Source organism: Mauremys mutica, chromosome 8 (assembly GCF_020497125.1).
Source record: "Mauremys mutica isolate MM-2020 ecotype Southern chromosome 8, ASM2049712v1, whole genome shotgun sequence".
NCBI lineage: Eukaryota > Metazoa > Chordata > Testudines > Geoemydidae > Mauremys > Mauremys mutica.
Genome location: NC_059079.1, coordinates 97,182,090 through 97,206,437, shown reverse-complemented (window position 1 = coordinate 97,206,437; position 24,348 = coordinate 97,182,090). Strand labels below are relative to the sequence as shown.

The following is a 24,348-nucleotide window of genomic DNA, read 5'->3' as shown; positions in this document are numbered from 1 at the left end:
TTTTTTTTTAAAAATATAGCAATTAGTTACCTGAGCAATTAAGGTTAATAGTCTATTTTTTCTCCCCCAGTGCTTTGGTACAATTATTTCTAGCTCATTATTTCACTCACTGACTGACTGCTGTAAAAACAATATATTGCCAGAATATTATAGACTGTAAAAATATTAGAGGTAACAGTCATGGCATTTTTGGGATACCACAGGGAAATTTCAATCAGCATTCTCTCTTTAGCGTTTGTTTTGCTTCAAAATTGCATTTCTTCTATTTTTCATAAGTCATGAAACAAAGTTATCACTATAAAGCAACATTTAAACATTATAGCCTTTGAATACCTGTTACAACACCAAGCCAAGAAAGGGAAAGAGAGTCACATTTGCCAGTTTGTTTGTTGGCTACTCCCCCCTTGAAAAAAAGAGTACAAATACATTTTTAGCTGAGTGTCATTAGTAAGTTGCTTACAAAAATCATTTTCCCTTTGAGAAATATCCACAATTTGACTATTTAGTGAAAAAGTAGAAGTTGTTACAAATCATTGCCGTTTGAGAGTTAAAGATCTTAATACACTCCTAATAGGTATACGCCAGTCTCAAGGCAGCTGCTTTCTTTTCCTGTTAAAGTTTACAATCAGCAAAAGCACTGTACATTATTACAAAGCAGTTCTTCCTTGCATTCCCTGTTTTTTCATTGTACATAATTGGCCTCCTTGCAGAAACTGCCCAAACCATTTGCAGTTCTTCAGCTTTTTCTAACATCTTGGGTTTTCTTCAGTAACCTCAAACTCGGGCTTTTCAATTACTATTATAGTTTAAATTCTTTTTTATGAATGGCCAAATGGGGGGGGGGGAAGAACTCTCCAATTGTTTGTATAATATGCAGTCAATGACTGAGACTCAGTCAGCTCAGCAAGCTGTTCAGTTCAGTTGCCTCCAGCGAAAAGGAACCAGGACAAGTGTGTTTCATGTCTGTCTCCTTGTCTTCCGTTTCATTTCCAGGGGAAAAAAAAAAGTTAATCTCTATGCCCTCCAGCATTTTAAAGTAGTATCTGGGCAACATATGGAGAGTGAGTGCTTGCTACAGCTGCCAGTAAAGGGAGGTCGCTGGATTCAATCCTAAAAGGAAGAAGAGAAACACTAAATCTAACCCAAAATGTACATGTGCATTAACTGCTAGATTATCCATGCCAAGCTAAGGTTTTTGCAGCTGGACTATTCAAGGAGAGAAGCTCTCTATTTTATTTATAAAGCTTTAAAATGCAAGTCATTCTAAATGTAAAATTAAAACATTTACATTTCTGAAGTCAAGGCAACATCACTATTTGTTATTAAAAACAGGAACAATCAGTTCGTTTTTAAACGGACATCAAAATTAATTCCTGGTCTGCCTGGTGATTCACGGACAGATCTTCTTTGTCATGCAGGAAACTTGGGTTCCATTCCTGCCTGCTCTCTTGGTCACTGAGCTAACCATGCTGGCAAGGGAATACACTGGGAGGAATTAATCCTACCCGTTGCACACACATGGCTGAGTAAAGGAGCTTTCTGTGGGGAACTCAGCACAAGTTAGGCGCAAAGGAGGGAGTGGAATTCATTCATTCCCCACTCACAGGCAAGCCATGGTACTGTGCAGCAGCTCGTCCCTTTGCAGATACTACTTCAGGCTGTGGCCGGCCCCACCCACCCGCCCTTCAAGCATAATGGCCTATTTAGAGCTGGTGTGGAGACTGCCTTCCTAGATTCCATTAAATGGCCTCTCTGCTTGTGCCCCATTCCCATGGAGAGGTGCTATGTGGCGTACATGATACAGAGAGCGTTCTCTGTGCCCTCTGCCATGTGGGGAATGTCACCCTGGAGGTATCAAGTGCCTTGTGTTATTCAACAGAGACTGGCCACCTAAAAAATGGTTCTAATGAACTCTGGAGTGGTGAGTCCAGAGCAGGGGAAATGGAGAGGGATCTTAGAAGATATGGAGACAGCCCCAGAATGGGAAATGCATGTCAAACTAAGGGTCCTGATCCTGCACAGGGATCCACTAACGCAGACCCTGTGGCTGTGACAACTCTACTAGTAGGTGTGGAGAGGATTTATGGTGGGGGAAACACATGTGGAAACTCTATTGAACAATGTTGTGATCATACCCCAGTATCACGCCCAGCTCTTTGACATGAACTCGCATCTGGCCCTTGAGGTATTCAGACAGCATCTTGCTTTTGAAATACAGCTCTTGCAGCCGATCTTCCAGGTGCATAACACACTAGGAACACATGAAAACAATCACATCAGAAACAAAACACCTTGCAGTCCCTATACCAGCCAAATTCCAAAGGGGAACAGCACAGTCCCCATAATTCTATTTTCTAGAGTGGGCCATATCAAGGTAAATAATTATTTGAAAGCACCTGGCAATAGCAGGGGAAGACACACAGCTAGAATGATGCAAACTTTTGTTTAGATTTCTGTTCTGAAAAGTATTTTCTATGTAAAGGATGGATCTTACTGTCCTAGTCTAGCAAGACTTTCACCTATTTCAGTGGAAATTTTGGTTGCATATCAAATCAGGACCAAAGACAGCTATCTTCATTACAGAACAAAGTTTAACTGAAAATCTCAAATGGGCACAACTGGAAGTTAGATAATGCACAATATGATCAACTGTGGCTATGTGGAAGTATGAGAAATATCAACTTACAGCATCTTCGTTAACACACTAATTTAAATGATATTCTCAAAACATATTCAACCCTTTAGATCTCACCCATACTTACAAAATTTGGAGATAAATTATGCTTGTAAAGCTGAAGAGTGGAATGAAGCAGGTTGGAGACAAGGCTAGAGACTAACACCTCTTTTCCTAGTTTATTATCAATCATTCGCCTTTGGCTACTGGCCACTTGCACTGTCCATTTATCCGTGTCTGCGATAATGCAAACAGCCTCTGCAATTGGTTCATCCAAAACAGGATGCTTTAAAAAAAAAAAAAAAAAGACAGAAAAACAATAGTTTAAGTCTGAGAGTAACAAAAGACAACTCAATTTTTCCAAAAATAATTTCTTCCTGAATAGTGACGGCATTTTTACATACACTGCAATCCCTTAAAAATGGATCTTTATAACAGAAAAGCTACCACAGTTTTAAATGGATAAAATCCTACATTTTCCAAAGTAGTTTTCTTTTTATTATCCTCTATTGTATCAAATATCTTCTTCCAAGAATGAATATGTTTCAGGGCCTACAAATTTTCCCCTTGGGCATTCAATAAATATTGATGTGTCCTGTTTGAATGGAGCTGAAGTTAAATGGATGTAGGTTAAAATCATATTTTTAAAAAGTCACCATGTATGCTGTTATTTCTTTTTTGTATTTCACTCAGTTTGGACACTTTAAATAGTCTGGTCAGTTTCACTCCTGTTACTAGTCAAGTTTTCCTTAATGTCAGCAACAGCTCTGGGAATAAAGTTTGTTAACTGTTGCTGCAGAACCAGCAGAGGGAGCAAACAAGGATGTCCACACTCAACTTTTTTAGTGCCTTCAAACAGCGCCTTTAACAAAATATTTCTCTGCAATGGATTTTTTTTTAAAAAGAAATATTTAGAACTCTGTTGGCCCTTTTCCCATTAGATTTTTGGCTTAACTGCTTGAGAAAACATCTCTTTACCCAGAGCACCACCATATGTGGTGCTATGGTACAGTATGATTTTCTTTGAAAGCCAGTGTGTAAAATCTTGTCTAATATTTTATATATCCTGCCAGCGCTTGATGTTATCGATTCAGTTGACGTTTGTTAGGGGAAAAAAAACAACTCTCTTTATTTTGTGGGATGTAAGAATGAAGCATTTGTTTCATGCCACTATTCATTTTGAGATACTGAACTCGTTTCTCAAAGTTCAGCTGGGCTTTATTTATAAATGGGTGAAATCCATCCAGGTGTGCAGGGCAACTCAGTGGCTGATAAGCACCTGATAGGGCTATGCGCAGGGAAGGGGAAGAAAACTATGGAAATAGCCACAGATATGGGTAGCCAAACCTGCTGCACATAAAATGGTGCCATTACTGGGGCTCTGTTGCAGAAGGGATCGTGCCAGAGGCCCTGTTTACTGCTCACGGAAAAAAGTGTTCTTTTATCTTTGCTAGGGACTGATCCTGCTCCCACTGAATTAAGCTATTGACTTACAGGGAAGCAAGATCATGTCCTTCAATGGCAAATGTAGGAAATGATGCACTTCCACCCGATACACTCTTCCCTCCAACCCGCCCAGTTTCCAGCCTCTCCCCCAGTACAGATCCTGGATTATGTGGCTAGGACTCTGTTGGGGAAGAAACAGTTCCACAGAGTCCCCTTTCTATAGGAAAGAGTAGGAAGAGAAAGGGAGATCAGAGTGCAGAGAGTCCTGCTCCCCATGTGGCTCGGGATGGGGTGTTTGCCTCTCTTTTCCCCACAAAGCCAGCACCATTGGGTCATTACCTTCTATGAAAAAGAAATAACAGTACTGGGAGATCCCAGTATTTCTGAGGACTGAATGTTAATTTCACCACTGTACGTTCTGCTCTGCAGACACTCGGGACACCAGCAGTTTGTTGGGGAGACATGAATGGGGAAGGCTGTATGGCAGTTCAGACTCCATACCTCATAATCACTATCTATCAATGGGGTTGCTGCAGCACCTAAAAGAAGAGAGACTTCATGATTTCTCTAAGATTTAACATGGATGTCTCTCTTCTCCTAGGGCAGGATCCTTCTTCACTGGCTTCAACAGGACCTTAAAGTGCAAATCTGGAGCAGATAAATATAACGACGTTACTTGGGAGCACTAACTGATAGATGAGAGCACTGAGGACAAACTCGTGAAATGGGACTATGGAAACTAGAATGGAGCTGTGACAATAAATATTTCCAGTTCTAGCAGGTTTGCCAGTTCAGAAATATTTGCCTCTCTTTATTGTGAAGGATACATTTCATTGGATATAGTTTAATTACCTGCACCGCATGCGACAAATCCGACACCAAACAGTGTCTCAGTTTTTCATCATTTCCTACTCCTTGCAAAACAAAGTCAGGTACGTAAGATGAACAGTAGCCACCTAGCAAGGACCTTCCAAAATTGGCAATACTGGGCTGGATAGAGTTCACTTCAACTAATTTTGACCTGCAAGAAAGGTATATCATGGACATGTACTATAACTAGCACTGATTTCTACTCATTTCAGCTTGAGCAAGTGTGACATTTTAGTTCCAATCATCTCTCCTCTAAATGTGATCAGCTGTTCAACTACATTTTAAAAAGCAACTTTCAGTTCAAAGACAGTTTAAAGTATTCAGGCCTGTGCATAAAATATGGCAGAGGAACAAGATATGAGCCAGGGTTGCAATGCATAATTAATACTGTTAATATCCAGATCACCACTCTCTTTAAATTCATTTTACAACCACCAAGCCCAAGAGAATCTTTCCAACCATTGATGCAAAAATAGGCTACAGTATCTCAAGTCATGTGTGTGGGGGAATGAGAAGAGATGAGATTATATTTGCCATGGTGTCTGTTATTGTTGAAAATACTTACCCAGGAAAAGGGATCTCATCTTCTTCTGTCCAATCTTCGTGCTCTCCTACGTAGTAGTTACTGTTTTGTCTGGTTAGATCATGACCTGTATCTTCACTTTCACTGTCACCGAGAGCACTATCTGAGCTCTCATTTCTTGGAATGTCCCAATCAGATCCTGGGGCAACTTTTTTCTCTGAATTCTCTTTATCCCCATGGGGGACACAAATAGAGATTTTGTCTCTTTGGTCCTGCTCAGCAAAACAGTTTTTGCATGTCTCCTGGCGAACAGATTCCATAAATTTACAAAATTCACTGGGTAGTTTGCTGTTCGTTGTACCTAATTTTTTAGAAAGTTCTAAACTACTGCCATGATCTAGAACCTCTATAGCTGCTTGCACTGGAATATCATCAATAGTCCTGGTTTCAATCGAACCATCATCCGTAAAATACTCATCAAACAGACTCATGCTCTCTGCATTGTAAGGATTCGGATTCCAATTCTGATGCTCGCTGGCAACTCGAGGGAACGGTTCAGCTGTCCCACAGCCTCTAGTTTGGTCCTCAACAGTTTGTTTTGCTTCACAGTTCTGAGCAGCACTCGCTCCTTCCTCCATTGCTGCTTGGTTGTGATGCCTAGCAATTTGTTCCACGACTGCTTGACTTCTGAGGTCAATATCTGAATCAGGAGACATGGAATCTCCAATCAGGAAAGTCACCTTTGTCTGAGCCTCAGCGGTACTACAAGGAAATGCATCAGACAAGAGCTTATCCGGAGGCTTCTTTTCCACTGCTATACCTGTTGATCTTGTTACTCTGCTGGCCTGGTTACCAGACTCCAGTGACTCCTCAGTCTTCCACGTTCCTGCTGTTGGCTCTAATCCCGACTCTGCCATTGCACATTTGTCCACTGACGCTGACCCCGTGCAGATTACTGTCTCCAATTTGGTGTCCAGACAAGATATCAATTTATCCTTGCACTGCTTAATGTCAGCAGCATTTTCTTGGCAGTCAGCAGCAGAAGTTGTCCTGCTCTCATCTGAAGAAGTCTCCTGCTCCACCTTAGAGGCATTTGGGGCATATTCTCTCTCTTGATGTGAAACACCTTCTGTATTTTGCCCAAGAAGAAGTGGACACTTGCAATATTTACAGCCACAGTTAGGAGTTCTCATTTCTTCAGACTCACTAGATAGCAAATTGCTTCTGTTCCTGTGGATTGTTATGAGCACATATTCAGATTCCTCTACTTCTCCTTTCTCCAGCGTAGTAGTAATAACTGTTCCCGGCATTACTATGGCTTCATCTTCCCCATTTTCTAGAAGATGCGTCTCTTGTAGTTCAGAGCATCTTATGAAGTAAGTGAGGAAATAAAGCAATCTCTGGACTAGATCTTGTCTTTTACCAACCACCACTGTTTTTGCTAATCTCACAGGTGATCCAATAGCCCCATACAAGTCTCCTACAACAGAAAACAGAGCAAGCATAAATATTTTGCAGCTTTAAACTACTCATGCTGTTATTATACAGATGCTAGTTTTCTAAGCCAGATCAACAATAGATGAGATTTGTGGGACGAACTAGACCAGTGAACCTCCCTAGTGCAGACTCAGCTTATACTGGCAAAAAAAGTGCTTTTGCTGGTACAATTGTGTCTACACTAGTGTTTTAGCTGGGATAGAAATGTTGCCCAACAAAAACAAAACAAAACCACACACTCCTAATCAATATTTTTACACTAGCAAAAAAGTTTTTAGTGTCAATGTTGCCTCAATCAGCCTGGGCGTCTCTGTATTTAGGCTTGACAGGATTAACTTTAAATTGTTAGTCATTGATAGACATGGATTTCACATGGCAGAAATTGATGAAAAAATCACGAAGAGTTGGCCAGCGCAGCCTCCCCCACACCTAGCACCCACACGGATCTAGTGCCACTGGCCCTGCTGTCATGGCCCAGCACTTTCACATTCTGAAGCCCAGAGGCCACTCCTAGGCAGGAGCCGTTCAGCCATAGGGTGGCCTCTCCCGTGGCCAGGAGCTTCTCCTCGGGGCCCTGGTCAAGGATCTCTGCTCCCCTGGACTAGGACCGCCTTCCTCTCACCTTGTGCCAGGTGCCTTGTGCCCCTCTGCTGCACAGGGAGTCCCCTGCAGCCCAGACATCAGTTCTGGGAACCCTCTGCCTCCGCACTGTCAGCACTGCCCTAATCCGAACCCCAATATTACCCCCCTTAATTTCCCACAACTATGAAAATTAAAATGGTTAAAAACATGCTTAAAATGAAAATTGATATTAGTTGCCAACATTACGAAAAATTACAAAGTATTACAAGTTCTGCCAGGTGTATCTCTGTTGAATACAGAGAATTGTAATAGCGCTTTTTGACTCATACAGAAGATGACGCACTGATCAGAGGAACACATGAGCTGCCCTATTGAGTTCAGAGGGAAAGACGTGTGTTTTCTTTTCAAGGGGTAATTATTTTTAGAGGGATCCTTCCATGGGCAACAGCCTTAACAGCAACCGTGAAACTATACACCGGAAAGGGGTTACTACGTCTGTCTCACCATTACAGTCCATAGGCAAGGGAACCTTTCACCTCTATGTCACCAGTTCAAGTCTGGCCCAGATTTACAGCCACTGAAATTTAACCTCTGCTATCACTTCAGTGGTCTGTGGATGATGATTAGATGGGTCTCACACTCTCACTTCAGTTCCTGCTGAGCAGGCGTTTACAACACAAAAGCCAACGGGCAAGCTCAGTAGAGAAGCCAAAAATTCAGTGATCACGGAAACTGAGCTAAACTTTTCCTTCTAGAGGAGACTCCTCCAGATCAGGGTTTGGGGTCACTGCCAGGGCAGTAGCGGGAAACTTGTGCTGCCACAGCCTGTGCTGAACCTGTTCTGTGGATACCGAGGACTTTGCTCTCCAGGGCTCTCTATCAAGCACCTTTAATGAGCACTAAATTCATTCAAGCGTGTTTACAGTGCAGCTCTGCTCACGGTTGTCGCCTGTTATGAAAGTGAGGATCAAGGAGAGTAAATGGCCAGGGATGGTTTATTTCCTCTTTCTGGTCATTCTGGAGGCAAAAGGGGCCCCAGACGGATCCTCTCTTTTTCCTCTTTCTTTTCACAGGTAGTAGCCCCACCCCCCGCTCAGGCAATACCCCCCAAGGCAGTGGGTGGAGACAGATGCAGAAGCTGGGTCAGCAGCACCTGCCGGAGGGGATGAGACTGCTCCTGATACGACCGTAAAGAGCCACATCCCCCGAGGCCGGAGGAAACCCCACTCCCACCTACAGGAGAGCGAGCTGAGGGAAAAAGAAACCCGTGCCATGAATCAGTGCACAAGGTGACTGTGAGAAGCACTGCACAGCTGCAGCTCTACCCGGCAGCCTTCTCGTCCTCCCACCCAGCTCTCTGCAATGGGGGAGGAGTTCAGCTGGGCTATCAGAGCTGCTCTGGTTCTTTTCTTTGTGCAGGCGAGTGGGGGCTTGGCCGTTTTAGAGGTGCTCGGGGGTGGAGAAGACTCACAGGGAGCCAGAGGGCATTGCAAAGGCACAGCACCTCCCGAATAACGGCTCTGGCTTCCAGCAGATTCCTCTCGCAGGCCAGCCCTGCCTTTACCGTAGTGCGAGAAATTCTATGAGGGGAACCCAAGTCTTCCTTTCCCCTGACCAACCCACTTCCATGGGACCTTCTGCCGGAGGGGGGTGATATGACCGAATTGTAGGAGTCTTAAATCCTCCCCTCCGTTGCCAGCCATGAGATGGTGACATGAATAACCACACACAGGGTCTGAGCCATTGAAGGCTTTCCATTGCTTTTAATGGGCTTTGGAACGGGTCCTTAGCCAGAGAATTTCCTATGGGTTTTTTTTGCATTAATCATTCACTGCACCTTACCATTCACGGTCCCTTTAATTGACAACACAACTGTTTCTTATTAAAATTAATCTTTTTATTAAGTTTTTAAGTAAGTAATTTTCCTGTTTCCTGCCATCCCCCCCAACTTGATTTCGTCAAGGACAGCATCCCAGCAGCTAGAAAGTTTCCCTAAAGAGATCCACAAGGGGACCAAAATCCCCCATCACCATCAAGGCACTTTAAGACCTTCCCTGCATAACTTAAAAGGGACTTTGTATTTTTCTGCTGCAGCTTGATTAATGGCAGCGCTTAAAGTAATTACATAGTAAATGCAGTGTCTCTCTGTAAGCTTGATCTATAGAGCTGTATCTTGGTCTGAGGGCACAGGGTTTTACTTGTAAATGATCAATGGGATTGGTCAGCAGAAGTCACTGTATTCATACACATATATGTGGTGCTCTAACGGATAGTTTGGTGAGGTTTAAGTCATACCTAGTTGTGCCCACAGTGGGTTGTATGGATGAGTCTTGGCTAACATGTCCACACTCTGGGAGGAATGCTTTTCCAGGAAGATTTTTATAGGTGGCTGTCCATTTGGCATGACTGTCGGGACCCAGGCCAGATGGTTAGTCAGAATTGCAGTCAGAAGGGCTGGTAAAAATCTGAAAATGAAACGCTCGGTGTCACTTTTTCCCAATCAGGCATTCATAGCATTAAAGCAACAGCAATTCTACAATCTACAAAACGCAGGAATGCTAGCTTCCTCATAAGAACGCAGAGACAGTAAAGACCACTCGGCCTGCTTGGATTTCTTTATGCATCAGGCTGGAAAAGAAAATGTACTGCCCCAAGGTGAGAGGCATTTCTTGGAAGGGATATACAATTAAAACTGTAAAACATTTCCATATTATGGGCATCTTAATTCCTCAGTTTAGCAATATTATGAGACTTCTATTCACCAATGATTCCATGCATAGCAAGCTGTTTATTGTAGCCATAGATTGTGCTAAAAATCTCTTGTGAAACCAAAAGATCTGGTGAATATATTTCCTAATAGTACACAGAGTACCATACTGCCAATAGAACTAATTGTAAGTCCAGTTATTATTAGAAAACACGAAACATATTATAGAATTTGCATCTAAAAGTAAAGAGTGGGTTTTAATTACTTTGACATTCCACTTTAGTAAATCTTTCACTGTCCAGTAGTTCTTAAGTATGAAAAAAATCTTCTCAAAACACAAGTTATTGGGCTTTATTACAGGAATAAATTGGATGAAATTCTACGGCCCGTGTAATACAAGAAGTCAGATGAGAATATCATCTAAAGAAATAATCCTTTTTGGTCTTAAAATCTGTGAATCTACGAAAAAGAACATCTCAGGAAAGACGGATCCTTTATAGTTACTATCAAACCCTGAAAACAGAGAGTCTCTGTGCTTCAATTGCAATTTCAAACTGATACAGTCACTTGCTTTCAAAAAATGCTCCAAGTTCTGTGGCATCAACACATAGCTCTGTGACTATCAGCCAGGAAAGGTGCATCTCTAACAGGCAAAACAGTTTTCAATTGCCAAGTTAAAAAGTTGGGTGAAAAAACTTTTTGAAAAACAGAACTACTAGATTTAATGTAATGATATAACATGGTTATTGATATTGAACGGATACCAACTTCACATTCAAATATAAATTGAACAACAATCACTGGGAAGACTTCAGATAATCCTTTTGAAATATGAGATCAAACAATTCTTCATCTGAAATAGGACTTTTACTACAGCAGATCTGAATTTATCATTGTATGCTACTTTCACTCTATCAAGGAATGACAGAAGAACCTACAAAGCAACATACTTCATATGATAACCAAATTTTAAATGGATTTATGCATAAACACTACATTAAAGTATTTTAAAAGTCATCAAGGTGTCACCTTGCTGTGTCTAAATATGGGAAGACAAAATTACGTGCTTCCCTCCTTCCAAGCATTTTCTTTGTTTTTGTCCATTTGTATTTCAACCAAATTGCGTTTTCCATAGGCCTTTGTTTTGCAGAGATATTAAAGGTAAACAGAGTCATTCAGGACAGAGAGAGACCTTGTATCTTGCAAGTGTTTGAAGTGCTTTGTATGCTTATGGCACTCCAAATAAACAACACTGATGCATCTACAGCTAATCCAACCAGATGGGAAATTTGAAGTGTTAGTGGGTTATAGACTCTATCCCTATCCCATATTTCTGGTGGCTCAGTAAGGTTAAACTGAGTTCAGTGGAGCAGAACCCCTTGATCTATTAAAGCATTATGAAAAGGTAAACTACTTCTGTTTGAATTATTTTCTGTAGGCAGTATTCTGCACAGATTCCCGCTGCTGAACTGAACTGAAAGGAATTTCTTATGTTGAGAACTGTACACTGAGTGGATATTTAACATTTTAAAAGTCCCATTTGTTGGGGAGAGAGAAAGTATATGTGGGGAAAGACAAATATGACGGATCCGGGGAAGTTCTGACCTGCAAAATGTCAGAGTTTTCCTGCAGTCACCTGTTAGGCAGTCAACTGTTGGCAAATCTTAAAGGAGAAGCAGCACCTCATAGGGCTTCTGAGTTTTAGTGGCATTTTTGTTTGGACATTATTTTTCCACACATTCTTCCCCCCAGCAATGCTAACCAAAGGAGCTGCAGGAGGCCAGTGAGCTGGAGAAAGGGTTAAGAACTCCACTTCTCCTACAGATATTTGCAGAGAGGTGACCAAGGACCTGGCACCCCAAGATTCCTCTTCAGACCAACAGGTGGTGATGGTTGGCCTGACTACAATTTCAGGTACCTCTGCCAAAAACAAAAAAAAAACCCACCCCAAAACACCCCCAAATCCCTCTGGGCCTGAGTAGAACAAAGTCTATTTAAATACAGTTTTGAAGATCTTAAAAACCTAAAGGCTTTAGTCCTCTCCCTCTTGATTGCTGGCTGGAGAGACTAAGGTGGAATAAATGAATGGAAATTTGGAACTAACTAGAAACCTACAGATGTTGGGTTTGATTCTCCTTCCACACCAACGTGTATTAGAAGCATTTCTATTGAAAATAATGGAGTTACATCAGTGTAAAACTGGTGTGACAGAGTGTAGAATCAGGCCCACAGACTTCGATGCTGCTAATACCCTCACTGGAGCATTTAAAAGTACACCATCCTGCCCCGTTTAAAACAAAAATCAAACAAAACCATACTAGAAAATATATCTTAGTGTGTACAGTTCAGAATGACTGAGGGCTGAAGAGTTTAATCTTGGCCAAATGCTTCCATCCCTGGTGGAACTTATTTTGGGAAAAACATTTTAAATTCCCTCTACAAATCATCAGGGTTTTCATGTTCCACTGACGTCTGCTGGCACTCATACTGCTGCAAGAGATCCCTTACTTACAGGAGGTGGACCATAATGCACGGTAATTGTGACCATCCTGTCAGGGGGATAAGGATTGCAAAATTACCACTCAGAGGCAAAAGTAAAAGGCTCTGAGGAACAGCAGAGTCACATTTTCCTTTGAGGGTGCCCGAGCAACACTGACCAGCTGCTGGATCTTCTCCTGTCCATTTCTTTGAGTTAAGAGCTGCTTTGCAGTTCTATTCTCACTCAGACTTCACATATTTGTGCTTGGTTTAGGATTTCAGTGAAGCCAAACACTTTTTAATCTCCCATATTTATGCCTTGGAGGAAAAGGATGAAGAGAAGACAAAAGAGTGAATCTATAAGATTCCACAGTTGAGTTAACCAAGTACTTTTTTATTCTGAATTCTGCTTAACGCTTTACTCCTTCGGGTCCCGTGGTGGGTTCTAATGTAGCACAAGTCCCCATTCATTCTTCATGAGGCCCTGGCTTTTTGTGGAAGCCAGGCTAACAACAATTTGGCTCTTCCTGAATTTCTGGCTCTCCTATTCACTGGTTTTGAAAGGTAGATTAATGCATTCATGGGGATGTTTTCCCTCCTCCCCTCATACACACATGGGCCCATCCCTGATCCCTATAGCCATCTTCTGAAGGCTTATTCTTGAGTTGGGGATTTGATGAGATTCTGGGAAAGGAGTCTTTATGAAGAGACTTTTTGTTTCTTCCTCTTGTCTTGCAGACTAGAATGTTTGTGGACCTTCAGGTACATTGACAACGTAAAAACAAAACCCTGCAACTGCGAGTCTCAGAGCACAGGTCAACTGACTCGGGCTCGAGGGACTCCCGATACTGGGCTAAAAATAGCAGTGTAGACATTCAGGCTCGGGTTGGAGCCCTAGCATCTACACTGCTATTTTTAGCCCCATAGCACAAACCTTGCAAGTCGTCTTTTGCAGCTTAGACATACCTTTAGCTTCCACTAGCTATTTCATCAGCCTTTGTTTATGTTAAACACTGACAGCACGAGAAACAAAACAACTAAACTAAATAACTTACTGATTTTTGGAGGCATTTTCCATTAAGAAAGTGAACTCCTTCATGAAGCGATGGCACAGCTGGTTCTTTTCTGGGATCCCCGACATCATGGTAAGCCAGACAGGTTCGCCAATACGCGGCATGGTATAGAGATTGCAAATAGTTGTTCTAAAAGAAATTTAAGAAGGAGAGGTCATATGGCTAAAGAATTTATGACAACATTTAGTTCCAGTGGCTATTTTTGTCAAACGTAAAATCTGTGTTATCAACTATTAGCCAAAACTCCACAGAAACAATGAACCTTTCACTAAATACACCAAATTCACCTTTCCACCTTTGCGAGTTAAAACGCTAGAAACTCCTTCTCAAACTGAACTGATCTCAAACACAATAATGCTCATTGTCAAGATTCAACAGGTTCCCTATTTAGAATGCAAAGGAAATGAAGGATTCCAGACAAATAACTGGTACAGCATTCCTTTTTTGGTTTGTTTTAATAAATGTCCTGCTTTTTATATATGACATTCAAGCCACATAAATCCTTCCCAAGTCTGACTTATTTGGTGAATATGGCAGTTTTTCTGTGTGCATAATTTATGAAGTATTTTGATTTGCTGCTTCGTTTAGAATCAACAAATATCTCCACCAAATCCATGAGTATATGGATTTGCAGAGAGACACACCAGTTAATTTCTTTACATGTAAATTTACTGCCGGTAATTACTGGACTGAAGGTTTACTGCACCTGTCCATGCCTTTTTAGTCTTACAGAGGACAGTAAATATATGATTAGAACTTTGGCTGTTTGCTAAAGCACCAGATTAAAATCTCTCAGATTACTGCCCAGCTTTCATCCCCCATCCTAAGGAGTTCTGTTTTAAGTACAGCACCATTAAACAAAATATTAAACCAGCATTCCAATGCTGTCAGCAACTTCGAAGAAGTCAAAGGAAATGCCTGACCACTTCAACTGGATTTTCCCCAACTAAACAACTACCTTTTTTTTTTTTTTTTTTTTTTTTTTTTTTAAAAAGAAGAGGAATAGAGTAACAAGTATCTTTCATCTAACAAGATGTGCGTGTCTCAGTTCCTGGTAAATCATGCCTACTCAAATCTCTTGCTTACAATGGTCTTCTCCAAAAAATCAGTGTATTGGCCCCAAACTTATTCTCTGCTCAGAATGGACACTTCTAGACCAGCAAACCGACGGTTATGCATGCCAGGAAGATGAATGCACTCAAGAAGCAGCTGCCAAAAAAGCTGAACAAATGAAGATTTAGTTGAAGTTCTCTCGGAAGTGGAGAAGCTCTGGAGGAGAGCAGCTGCGATACAAGCCCATGGAAAATATTCTAGTATGACAGCAGAATTCAAAGGCAGAAATTGCCCCCAGGCAATTGGGCTCCGCGAAAAAGAAAGAAAGAAAAACAACAACAAAACAAAAAAAACCCCACAATGCCAGAAACCTCAGAGCAGATGGAAAATCTCTGCCCAGACTGAACACAAAGGGCCTGTCAAAACTTCCAACATATTGTACAGTGTTCGGCAAAGCAGTCTGAGAAAAGGGGAGGGAGGAGGGCTTTTTCTCTCTTTTTAAAAATGATCTGCTCTACTGATTTTCATTTTTAAAAACAAATTCCACCCGGTGTTAGTAACATTCAGAACCGTCCCTCTCTTCCTTGTCAAAATCTCTACAGTAAGAGCTCGAGTCTCAGTTACTCCGTTCCTGCACTTGTGGCAGGAGAGCAGTGGGATGGGAGGCAGAGGGGAGAAACACATATGGCTTTAAAGCCACCTTTGTGCTCACCGTATTCTCGGGCAGCCTACGTGGCCCTCAGAGTTAAGTTAGTGCCCTGAGGCTGCTCTAACTTACACTCTGCTCCTCATGGCTCCGTGTGGGCTCTGGGAAGCAAAGAACAGGGGCTGGACAGTGTGCTGTGGCCCTGGCTGTGTGCATGGCCTGGGGTGGTAGGGAGTGGAGTGTGTTTGTGCTGAGGCATCAGAGCTTGAAGGTCTCAGACACAGTGCTGCTGCTTCAGTTCACTGGATGCCTCCAGGGTAAATCACCACACTTATGAGTTATGGCTAGAAATGGACTTATCAAAAGAAAGCCTCCCACGAGCCCTGATTCACAGCCCCTTCTCTTCAGTGGTCTTTACATCTGGCTAGTTGAGTGGGAGAGATCCTGAGTATCAGACTGCATGTGTGTGACAAAGTGGGACTGTTCTTAATGTTTCCTCTGAATACTGTGTGGGTGCCTCAGTTTCTGGCTGACACTGTCTCCTGGCAACTAATGGCCCGGGCTCTTCCCCCTGCAAGGGGATGCTAAAGGTGTGGGAGAACAAAGAGGTCAGGTGACCTCCTGGCCCAGGAAAGGATCTCAGCAGAGAAGGAGGGGCTGGAGGGGGTTTCACTTTGGAGCTGGCTGGGGACGGGAAGTGAGGGCAGATGGGGTTGTCTGGCTCGCTGGGCCCCAGAATGGACACGGCTGAGGGGTCCCGTTCTCTGTACCTACAAGCTCTGTTTTAGACCATGTTCCTGTCATCTAATAAACCTCTGTTTTGTTGTCTGGCTAAGAGTCACGTCTGCGAAGCGAAGTCGGGGTGCGTGCAGGACCCTCTGGCTTCCCCAGGACCCCACCTGGGCGGACTCGCTCTGGGAAGCGCACAGAGGGGCATATGCTGAATGCTCCAAGGTCAGACCCAGGAGGTGAAGCCGTGTGAGCTTCTCGCCCTGAAGACAGTCTGCTCCAAGAGAGAGGAGGCTCCTCAAAGTCCTGACTGGCTTTGTGGGGAGCAGTTCCAGAGCATCGCCCGGGCACTGTGTGACAATATGACAGAGCTTAAAACTGGTATCAGACTGTACATTGTGAGACACAGCTGATCTTAAAAAGCTAGAGGTAAATCGAAGAGTTCAACATGTAATAACCCCTCTGTGCTTCCGTTAGTACAGACTAACACCAAATCAAGCCCTATGCAGCTGTTCAGCTGTTTTCAAAGGAAAAATAAACTATTTCTACACTAAAACCAAGATATTAAAATATTTGTTTTTGTTGAAAGGAGAGCTTGAGTCTTATGACTTGTTATTTACTATTCTGGTAACCGAGGCTGCATCTGCAACTGATAGTGTTTCCTCAGAGACAGATCAGATTCCACTGGCCACCTGCCAGCAGGCATGTGACTGCAGTAAAGGGAACCTTCAATACCAGACATGTAAGTAATGGCACAGAAACCAAGGGCAAGGATTAACTGCGTTGCAGCTCTGCAGACGGGGGGGGAATCCCTCCTTTAACTTCTCAGAAATATTTTTCCAAACAAAACTAACAAATATTCCTGCTTTCATCGATCATCAGCCGTGATCTGCAGCAAACACCGCATTTAACAGACCAGCCCCCTCCCCTTCGCTATTCAGACCCGAACTTCCCCAATTCTGTATGCACATCAGCACCTTAAAGTGACAAGTCAGGGAGAGTTCACTTCGTAAGAGACTCTTTTCTTGTGAAGGTTCCAGTACGTTAAAAATGGTTTGGATATAGAAACGCGTAGGGGAGTCTGAACTTTAGCCTAGAACTCGCAGACACTCCTGGTGTGGTGGGCTAGCCGGCATGTCCCTGGCAGCACAGGAAACACTAAAGAAAAGATCATCTCTCATAATAGACTTCTCAGCTTTGAAAACATACACAAAGCCTTCGGAGAGTTGTGCTGCGTGTGCCTGTGGGTACAGAGAGCACCTAGCACACCCTGGCTGCTACCAGAAGACAAATAACCATAATGCTTATTAAGAATCCAGCAGCAGTGTTGACTACTGGTTAGAGCACAAGACTATGAATCTTTTCCCTACCCTACACTCACTGTGACACCCTGGGCAAATTCTTACACTCTTGTAGCAATAGAGGAGCCCCACTGGGAGAGGCACTGCACAAAGTCAGATCAAAAAGATGGTCCATGCCCCCAAAGGACTTCTCTCCATGCCTCAGATTTTCAGTCTGTGATATGGGCAGTAATAATACTTCAGAGAGGTTTACTTCATCACTGTATGTAAAGCTCTGAGGTTCTTGAAGGCAAAAGTGTTCTTAAAATACTATTTTATGATGTGAAAATCTTAAAAGATACTCAAAGTATTTTTCTTTTATGTTAAAATAATTTTGCTGGCTTGCAAAATTCACCAACACTTACATTTTCCCTCCCCCACTCCGTTTTATTTTCCTCTATAAAATGGGCATTTTCTTTAGACATGAAAATATTACACTCAGAATGCAGGATTTTGGATTAGGAGCAGGTGTGTTCTTTTTTGTCACCATACCTTCTGCTGCTCTGGGAGAGCCCAGGCAATATGCAAGACTCATGCACCTTGCTGAGTTATGCATAATGTAAGGGGCCACACTGCACCATCAATTTTTAAGCAGAACTCTCCACTGAAGTCAGTAATGTAATCTGCTTAAATATCACTGGTATGAAATAGGCCTAAGTCTGGTGCAAGCATGTTAGAAGAGGTGTTTCCCTTGTTATGTTTTTAATGTTTCCTCATCTATCTGCATATTTACCACACCCGAAGATGCCACATGGATATTATTCAAATGCATAATCAGCACTATTAATACACTCTGTTGGCTTGGCCCTTAGGGTTTTGAGAGCATCTGAACGTGTATGCAAGTACAGTAGCTTATTTTACAAAGCACGTTTCTGCGTATCTGAGATCTGAAGACAGCTTTCAGCCTCTGAGTCCAGTGTTACCAGCTAAATCCATTAGTAGATTAAACAATTTAAAAATATTTTAAAAGCGTACAACAATGCAAGGTAGATCTAGAGTTTGATGCTGAACTTGCAACACGTTTATTAATATCAACAATTTGCAACAGGACAAAAATTTCAGTCTGGGCCATTCATGGAAACAGCTTCCCCTCTGAGTATGAGATAAGAGGAGCAAACCAGGGCACTATTTCTTCTTTACTTAGGATTATAAGGTCTCTGGGGCAGGGACTGTCTTTTTGTTCTGTGTTCATACAGCACCAAGCACAATAGGTAGAAGCCCTAGTTGTAGTCAGGACTCCAGGTGCTATGATAGAACAAATCATAAGAAAGAACATGTGCAGGCAGGTAAACGTAGAAAATCTAGAGGGCCAGATCCTCTCCTGTATTAGAGCACTTAACACTGCCATACCAGCACAAAGCTGACCTAAACCATCTTTTCCAGCCACAAGAGGATCTTCCCTGCATAGGTGAGTCTTTGGATGGTAACAGCTCTTGCACTCCTACCATCCCCAGCAGCCAGTGCAGAAGTATGTGGCCAGGGAAAGTTATACGTCTTAGTGATTCATGGGCTGCTTTCAGAGCCACACGGGGCCAGAGGCAGTTGGTGCCCATTAGATTTAAAGTCTAGCTTGGTCTGCATCTTTAACATACAACATATAAAAAGATGACCATTACTTTAAAAAACAAAAAACCCAGAACCAGACTAACTTCATGGTAAATCTCTGTATCTCGGAAAGTCACAAGGCAGGGCCTCTGTTCAAAACGTCTCTTGAGAATCCCCATTTGCGTGGCCAAGGCTTACCAAGGATGTTGCAGATGACTGACTAGATGTCCCGTGGGAAAGGAGGAAACACAGGCTGCGAGATGCAGCATTATGCTACTTACTGCAGAATTAAGCTCATGCAGAAAGGCTGGAGGGCGGGGGGAAGGGGAATTCAGAAAAAACAAGGCAGGTCCCAGAATCTAACAATGGACGCTGCCTGCACGCATGGTGAGAAGAATAATCCCCTCAGGATTCCCCTTCCTACCTGCTGCCCAAAACAGATTTTTGTGCTTGGCAAGGAGAGGGCCACGGGTGGACCATCCTCATGATCACTTTACCTCAGAGAAGTACATCAATTAGTCTTTCAACTCCTTGGTGGTAAAGCAGGGAGCCCCACTCTCAGCAGATATAAATTAACCTTGTGCCATTGACTTCAGTGCATTTATGCTAGTTTATACCAGCTGAAGATCGAATCAAGAATGTAGTATTCTCGTTGTTAGCACGGGGGTATACTAGCAATGCCTTCACTATGGGGATGATGGTGGGGTTAACATTTCACACACACCCCCCACAAACACATGCACAAAAGAATTTGCTGAATAATACAGAAGTCAAAGTGCCTATCCAGAAGATATTCCATTTAACCCCAAATGGATTTTTGAACTCAATAATCCAGATGTTGACATTAAGATGCACCTCTTTTGTTACAAACACTTTATTGATAAAAAACAAAACAAACCAAAAGCAAGTGTTTTTCTGTTCCACAACAGCACGTTTTATAGTCCGCAGGTTACAATACAGCACTACCATCCTGTACAGCGCAGAGAAATAAGGTTCTAGAAGGCTGCCAAAAGCTGCAAGGCATTTGTAGCATACATACCTTAGTTAACACACTTAGTTAAAATATAAGGCTGCAGCCCCAGGAAATCCATACTGGATTTACTTCACCCAGTTACGCTGCAATGGAACAATATTTACAGCATCATGGAGAGGCTGCATAAAACTTGTAGTGCACAAACGCGTGCACTGAGGGTTACGCAACCCAAGTGTCGTGTGAATAATCACGTTTGACAATACTTTAAAGCCTCAGAAAACAAGCCTGTCAATCTTGCCCTATAAAGTGGGGTGTTTTATTTTACTTTTCCGCGTGCATTTTCACCCTACAAGTATGCAGATGAGAATCTTCAACTTCTCTATTCAAACTGTGCACGTCATCTGCACTTCGGCTGGAGCACAACCAAACAGAACTTATTTAGAGGGGAAGAACCCACGGGTGAGTTTCTTCTGTGCTGGGCCTTGCAGAAGCACAGCACAGCACTTGCATCCTAAGGGAGGGAGCCTAAAGGCGCTGCAAGCCACCTTTGAGCCTGCCAAGTCTCCTGATGCCAGGCTGCTCCTAGAAATAGCCACCAGGATAGCATATGCAGCCCAGGTGGTGTTGAAAAGGCTCACAGCGCTGTGCATTACAGGCCTATCCCTCCATCCTGGACAGACAGCCGACAGCATAGAGCAGCTGCACGAAGAACTGAGGCTTTGGCTCATTATGAGATGAGAGATGTTTGGAAAATATAACAACTGTGCTATGTTTGCCCTTAAATATCACATAATCCATGGCTATTCAGTAACACTCCTGTAATTCTGCTGACTGAAACTAAACTGAAAAGTCTTTTTTTTTTTTTCAGATGAATGGTCCTGCAGGATCTTTCACTGCTAAGAAAAACACCCTGTGAGTGGAAAGCAAAAGGTTAACTACTTCTCTTACAATATAATGTTGCCTTCTACAGGGCTTGTTAAATGTAGTTCTAGTCTCCCTTTTTAGGGGCATCCTGCCATTCCTACCTAAGTGATGACAAATCACTAGGAACAGACAGATTTCATTTTTCTTCCCCCCTCCATCCCCTACGCTACTTGAATTACTGAAGGAAAATGCCAGCAATGTACTCATCGGTGTTATTTCTCAACAGAACTGAATAGAGGCTAGATTTTGATATTGCCTCTCTCCAATGTGCAGGTGTCAGAAGAAAAAGGCTTAGACGTTTTTTGAAAGATGCTCCTCCTCTACCTGTCGGCAATTCCTGCAGAGCAATAACTATGGTTCCCCTCAGAGATCTGAGAGGGGGAAAGGTTACGTTCCATTCACAGATTAGGAAAAGATGAACTAGAACAGTGTTTCTCAACCAGTGGGTCGTGACCTGCAGGGTAGACCATGAAAGGCAATCAGAGGGGATGTGAGACATTGAAAACTTTATTACAATGTAAAGCAGAGAAAATCTTGCTCACCTGCTCCCCACACAGCCCTGCCCTTTCATGGTCAAGTAGTCTCCGACATCCTCTCAAAACACACACCCAGGTAAATTATACAGGCTTGGCAATGGTAGCATTAATACAGTTTTCACCCCGACTTTTACAGTAAAGGTAAGTGCGTCAGCAATCATTTTTTACTTTGAATAAAAGAGGTTGCCAATCTGAAAGGGTTGAGAAACACTGCACTGCAAAGGATCTGGAAGAACTCAAGCACATAAAAAGAAACAGCATTAAAAGATTTAAGACTAAATACTCACCTGAATTCATTTAGGGCGTCTACAATTCTGTTATATGCCAAGCTCCGCTGACTGGCATCAGCTGATCTACGGCTCATTTTCATAGCCTTGAAAACAATCATTAAACAGATAATGAACACCAGTCATGGCAACAGAAGTAAAGAAAATGGAAAACAAAGTCATGTGTTTGGCTTTATCTTTTATGCAACCAGTCAGGCAAATAACATTTTTTTAAACATGATAAATGATGGCACATTGCCAACTTTCATATGTAGGGAGAGTTATATGTATTTGCAGTCTCTTTCTCCTCCGCACTTTCAGTCATTAAAGTTAGAAAAGGCTTCAGAGTTTTCATACATTCACTGCTAAAGCATTTCCTAGAAGTGGGGTTTGAGATGACTTTATATGTAAAACCATTCATTCATTCTTAGAAAATCTGATACGATTAGGAATCAGCAAAACTCAAAAATATTAGAGTTATTTAGAGCCCACACAAACCCACTGAAGGATCCTGAACCTGCAAAGCAATCTGCTAGAGTGTAGCTGAGAGAAAGCGGCAAAGGAGGTCCTAAGCCACGTTTCAACCTTGGCTGATATCAGAGCTGGCTGGGAGCTGAAACTCCAGTGCAAGTTAGAGCAGCCTCAGGACTATTCTAGCTTCCAGTGACCCTTGCAGCATAATGCAGCATGCTTTGTCCCCATCCCCAACATAGTCCCTATGCTGTCAGTAGGAAGCATGGTCAAAGATCTGACCCACTGAGCATAAATCGTCTCTGGTATAACTCCATTACCTGCGAGGAATTTGGCCCACTGTATTACAGATACACTAGTAAGATGCAAGAAAAAAAAAAAAAAAAGAAAAAACTAATAGAAAAAGTGCAAGAATCCCAAGAGACTGCATTTACCTGTTCTATTGCACTCTTCAGTTTGTTCATGTGACTCTCAAAAAGAGGGAAATGTGAGAAAAAGAACTCGTGAAATTTATTATTTTCATCTTCATCCTTTGAGAGTGAAAATATCACACCAATTGCGATCTTCTTTTTCCTAACAATTCCCGGGCTGGGACCAGAGCTGTCATCTGACAAATTAAAACTTTCCTCCACGGACCTTGTAGGGGGAAAAGAAAAAGCTTGAGGAATTCATTGCTTTAAATGGCAGTTTGAGTTCTATGTAACTAAATATCAGAACATTTAACTTAATCTAACTCCTTTTGTTTGCATTTGCTGTTAAATCATCTTCCTTGGTAACAACGGTGTTGTCATTCTATAAAAGTATGACACATTATTGAAAGATGGGCCTTAAATCTCAAAGTCCAGATCTGAAAGTTTGTGAATTGAAATACCAGATCCGAACTCCACACTTATCTTTGCCAACGGTTTGCTTTTTTATTAGGATCTCAGGGCTCCTTCTCTTCAGAACTTCAACCCATATTTTTACCTGCAATTTGTTGGCGGTTTCTATTATGTGAAAAAACAGTAAACACTATGAAGAAATAAACCATAAAAAGCACCAGAGATCCAATTCTAATTTCACTTACACCAATATAAATACGCCACCGCGTACTGTGTTACGCTGGCGTATGCCAGAGCAGAATCAGACTACAGGAATCTGCAAGAGTCTGAGGTAAAATGAGCTTTATCATCTCCAGCTCACCATCTAGGGAAGACCCCATTCTCCAAGCTTGTGGTCTGACTGCGACGCCAGCGTCTTTGGTAACTGCTGGCACAGCTTCTGGTAAGTGAAGAGCCCGGGGAGGGAAATGGAGTGATGAGCAGGCTGCTAAGAGATGCTGTAAGAATTAGAAAAACCAAGTGAAACACTTTCTACATAGCTAAGGCACACAAAAGAAAAGAATATTGGGGAAATTATGGTAGCAGTTAGAGCAAGGGTCGGCAACCTTTCAGAAGTGGTGTGCCGAGTCTTCATTTATTCACTCTAAGTTAAGGTTTCGCGTGCCAGTAATACATCTTAGCGTTTTTAGAAGGTCTCTGTCCATAATATATAACTAAACTATTGTTGTATGTAAAGTAAATAAGGTTTTTAAAATGTTTAAGAAGCTTCACTTAAAATTAAATTAAAATGCAGAGCCCCCCGGACTGGTGGCCAGGACCCGGGCTGTGTGAGTGCCACTGAAAATCAGCTCGCGTGCTGTCTTTGGCGCATGTGCCATCGGTTGCCTACATCTGACTCGTCCTTCCTAGGTATACACATTTCTTATTTTAAAAATGTCCAGTTTACAGTAAAACCAGCAAAGTGTTCCAGCACATCAGAGCTGGAACAGACTTTAAACCCTCCAGTGTAGAGGTAATAAACAGCACAGGCACTGTATATATATGCAGATACCTTGCACTGTCTCCCCAACCCCACAAGGGTGAGAGAGAAAATTCTTTTTCAAAAGATAAGAAACTTGGGAGTTTCAATCCATTAACCGCTCTCCAAAAGCGGAGGTAGAAACAGACGGGAAGGATGGCTATTAGATGCAAGTC

General features: G+C 42.4%; 1 protein-coding gene and 1 long non-coding RNA gene across 2 annotated transcripts in view; one reads left to right on the top strand and one right to left on the bottom strand.

Moving 5' to 3' along the window:
* Positions 1–844: 844 nt before the first annotated feature.
* Positions 845–24,348, bottom strand: part of FNIP1 (folliculin interacting protein 1) — an 87,655-nt gene continuing 64,151 nt past the window's right edge. The window contains 10 exon segments of the mRNA XM_045026508.1: positions 845–1,110; positions 2,136–2,251; positions 2,763–2,960; positions 4,973–5,141; positions 5,556–6,993; positions 9,888–10,057; positions 13,833–13,979; positions 21,884–21,969; positions 22,768–22,969; positions 23,516–23,651. Of these exon segments, the coding sequence (XP_044882443.1) occupies positions 1,032–1,110; positions 2,136–2,251; positions 2,763–2,960; positions 4,973–5,141; positions 5,556–6,993; positions 9,888–10,057; positions 13,833–13,979; positions 21,884–21,969; positions 22,768–22,969; positions 23,516–23,651 (2,741 nt within the window). The 3' untranslated portion in view covers positions 845–1,031.
* LOC123375546 lies at positions 4,649–10,237 on the top strand. The gene is made up of 3 exons (XR_006581509.1): positions 4,649–4,901; positions 8,666–8,881; positions 10,097–10,237. It is a non-coding gene; the product is annotated as an uncharacterized LOC123375546 (long non-coding RNA).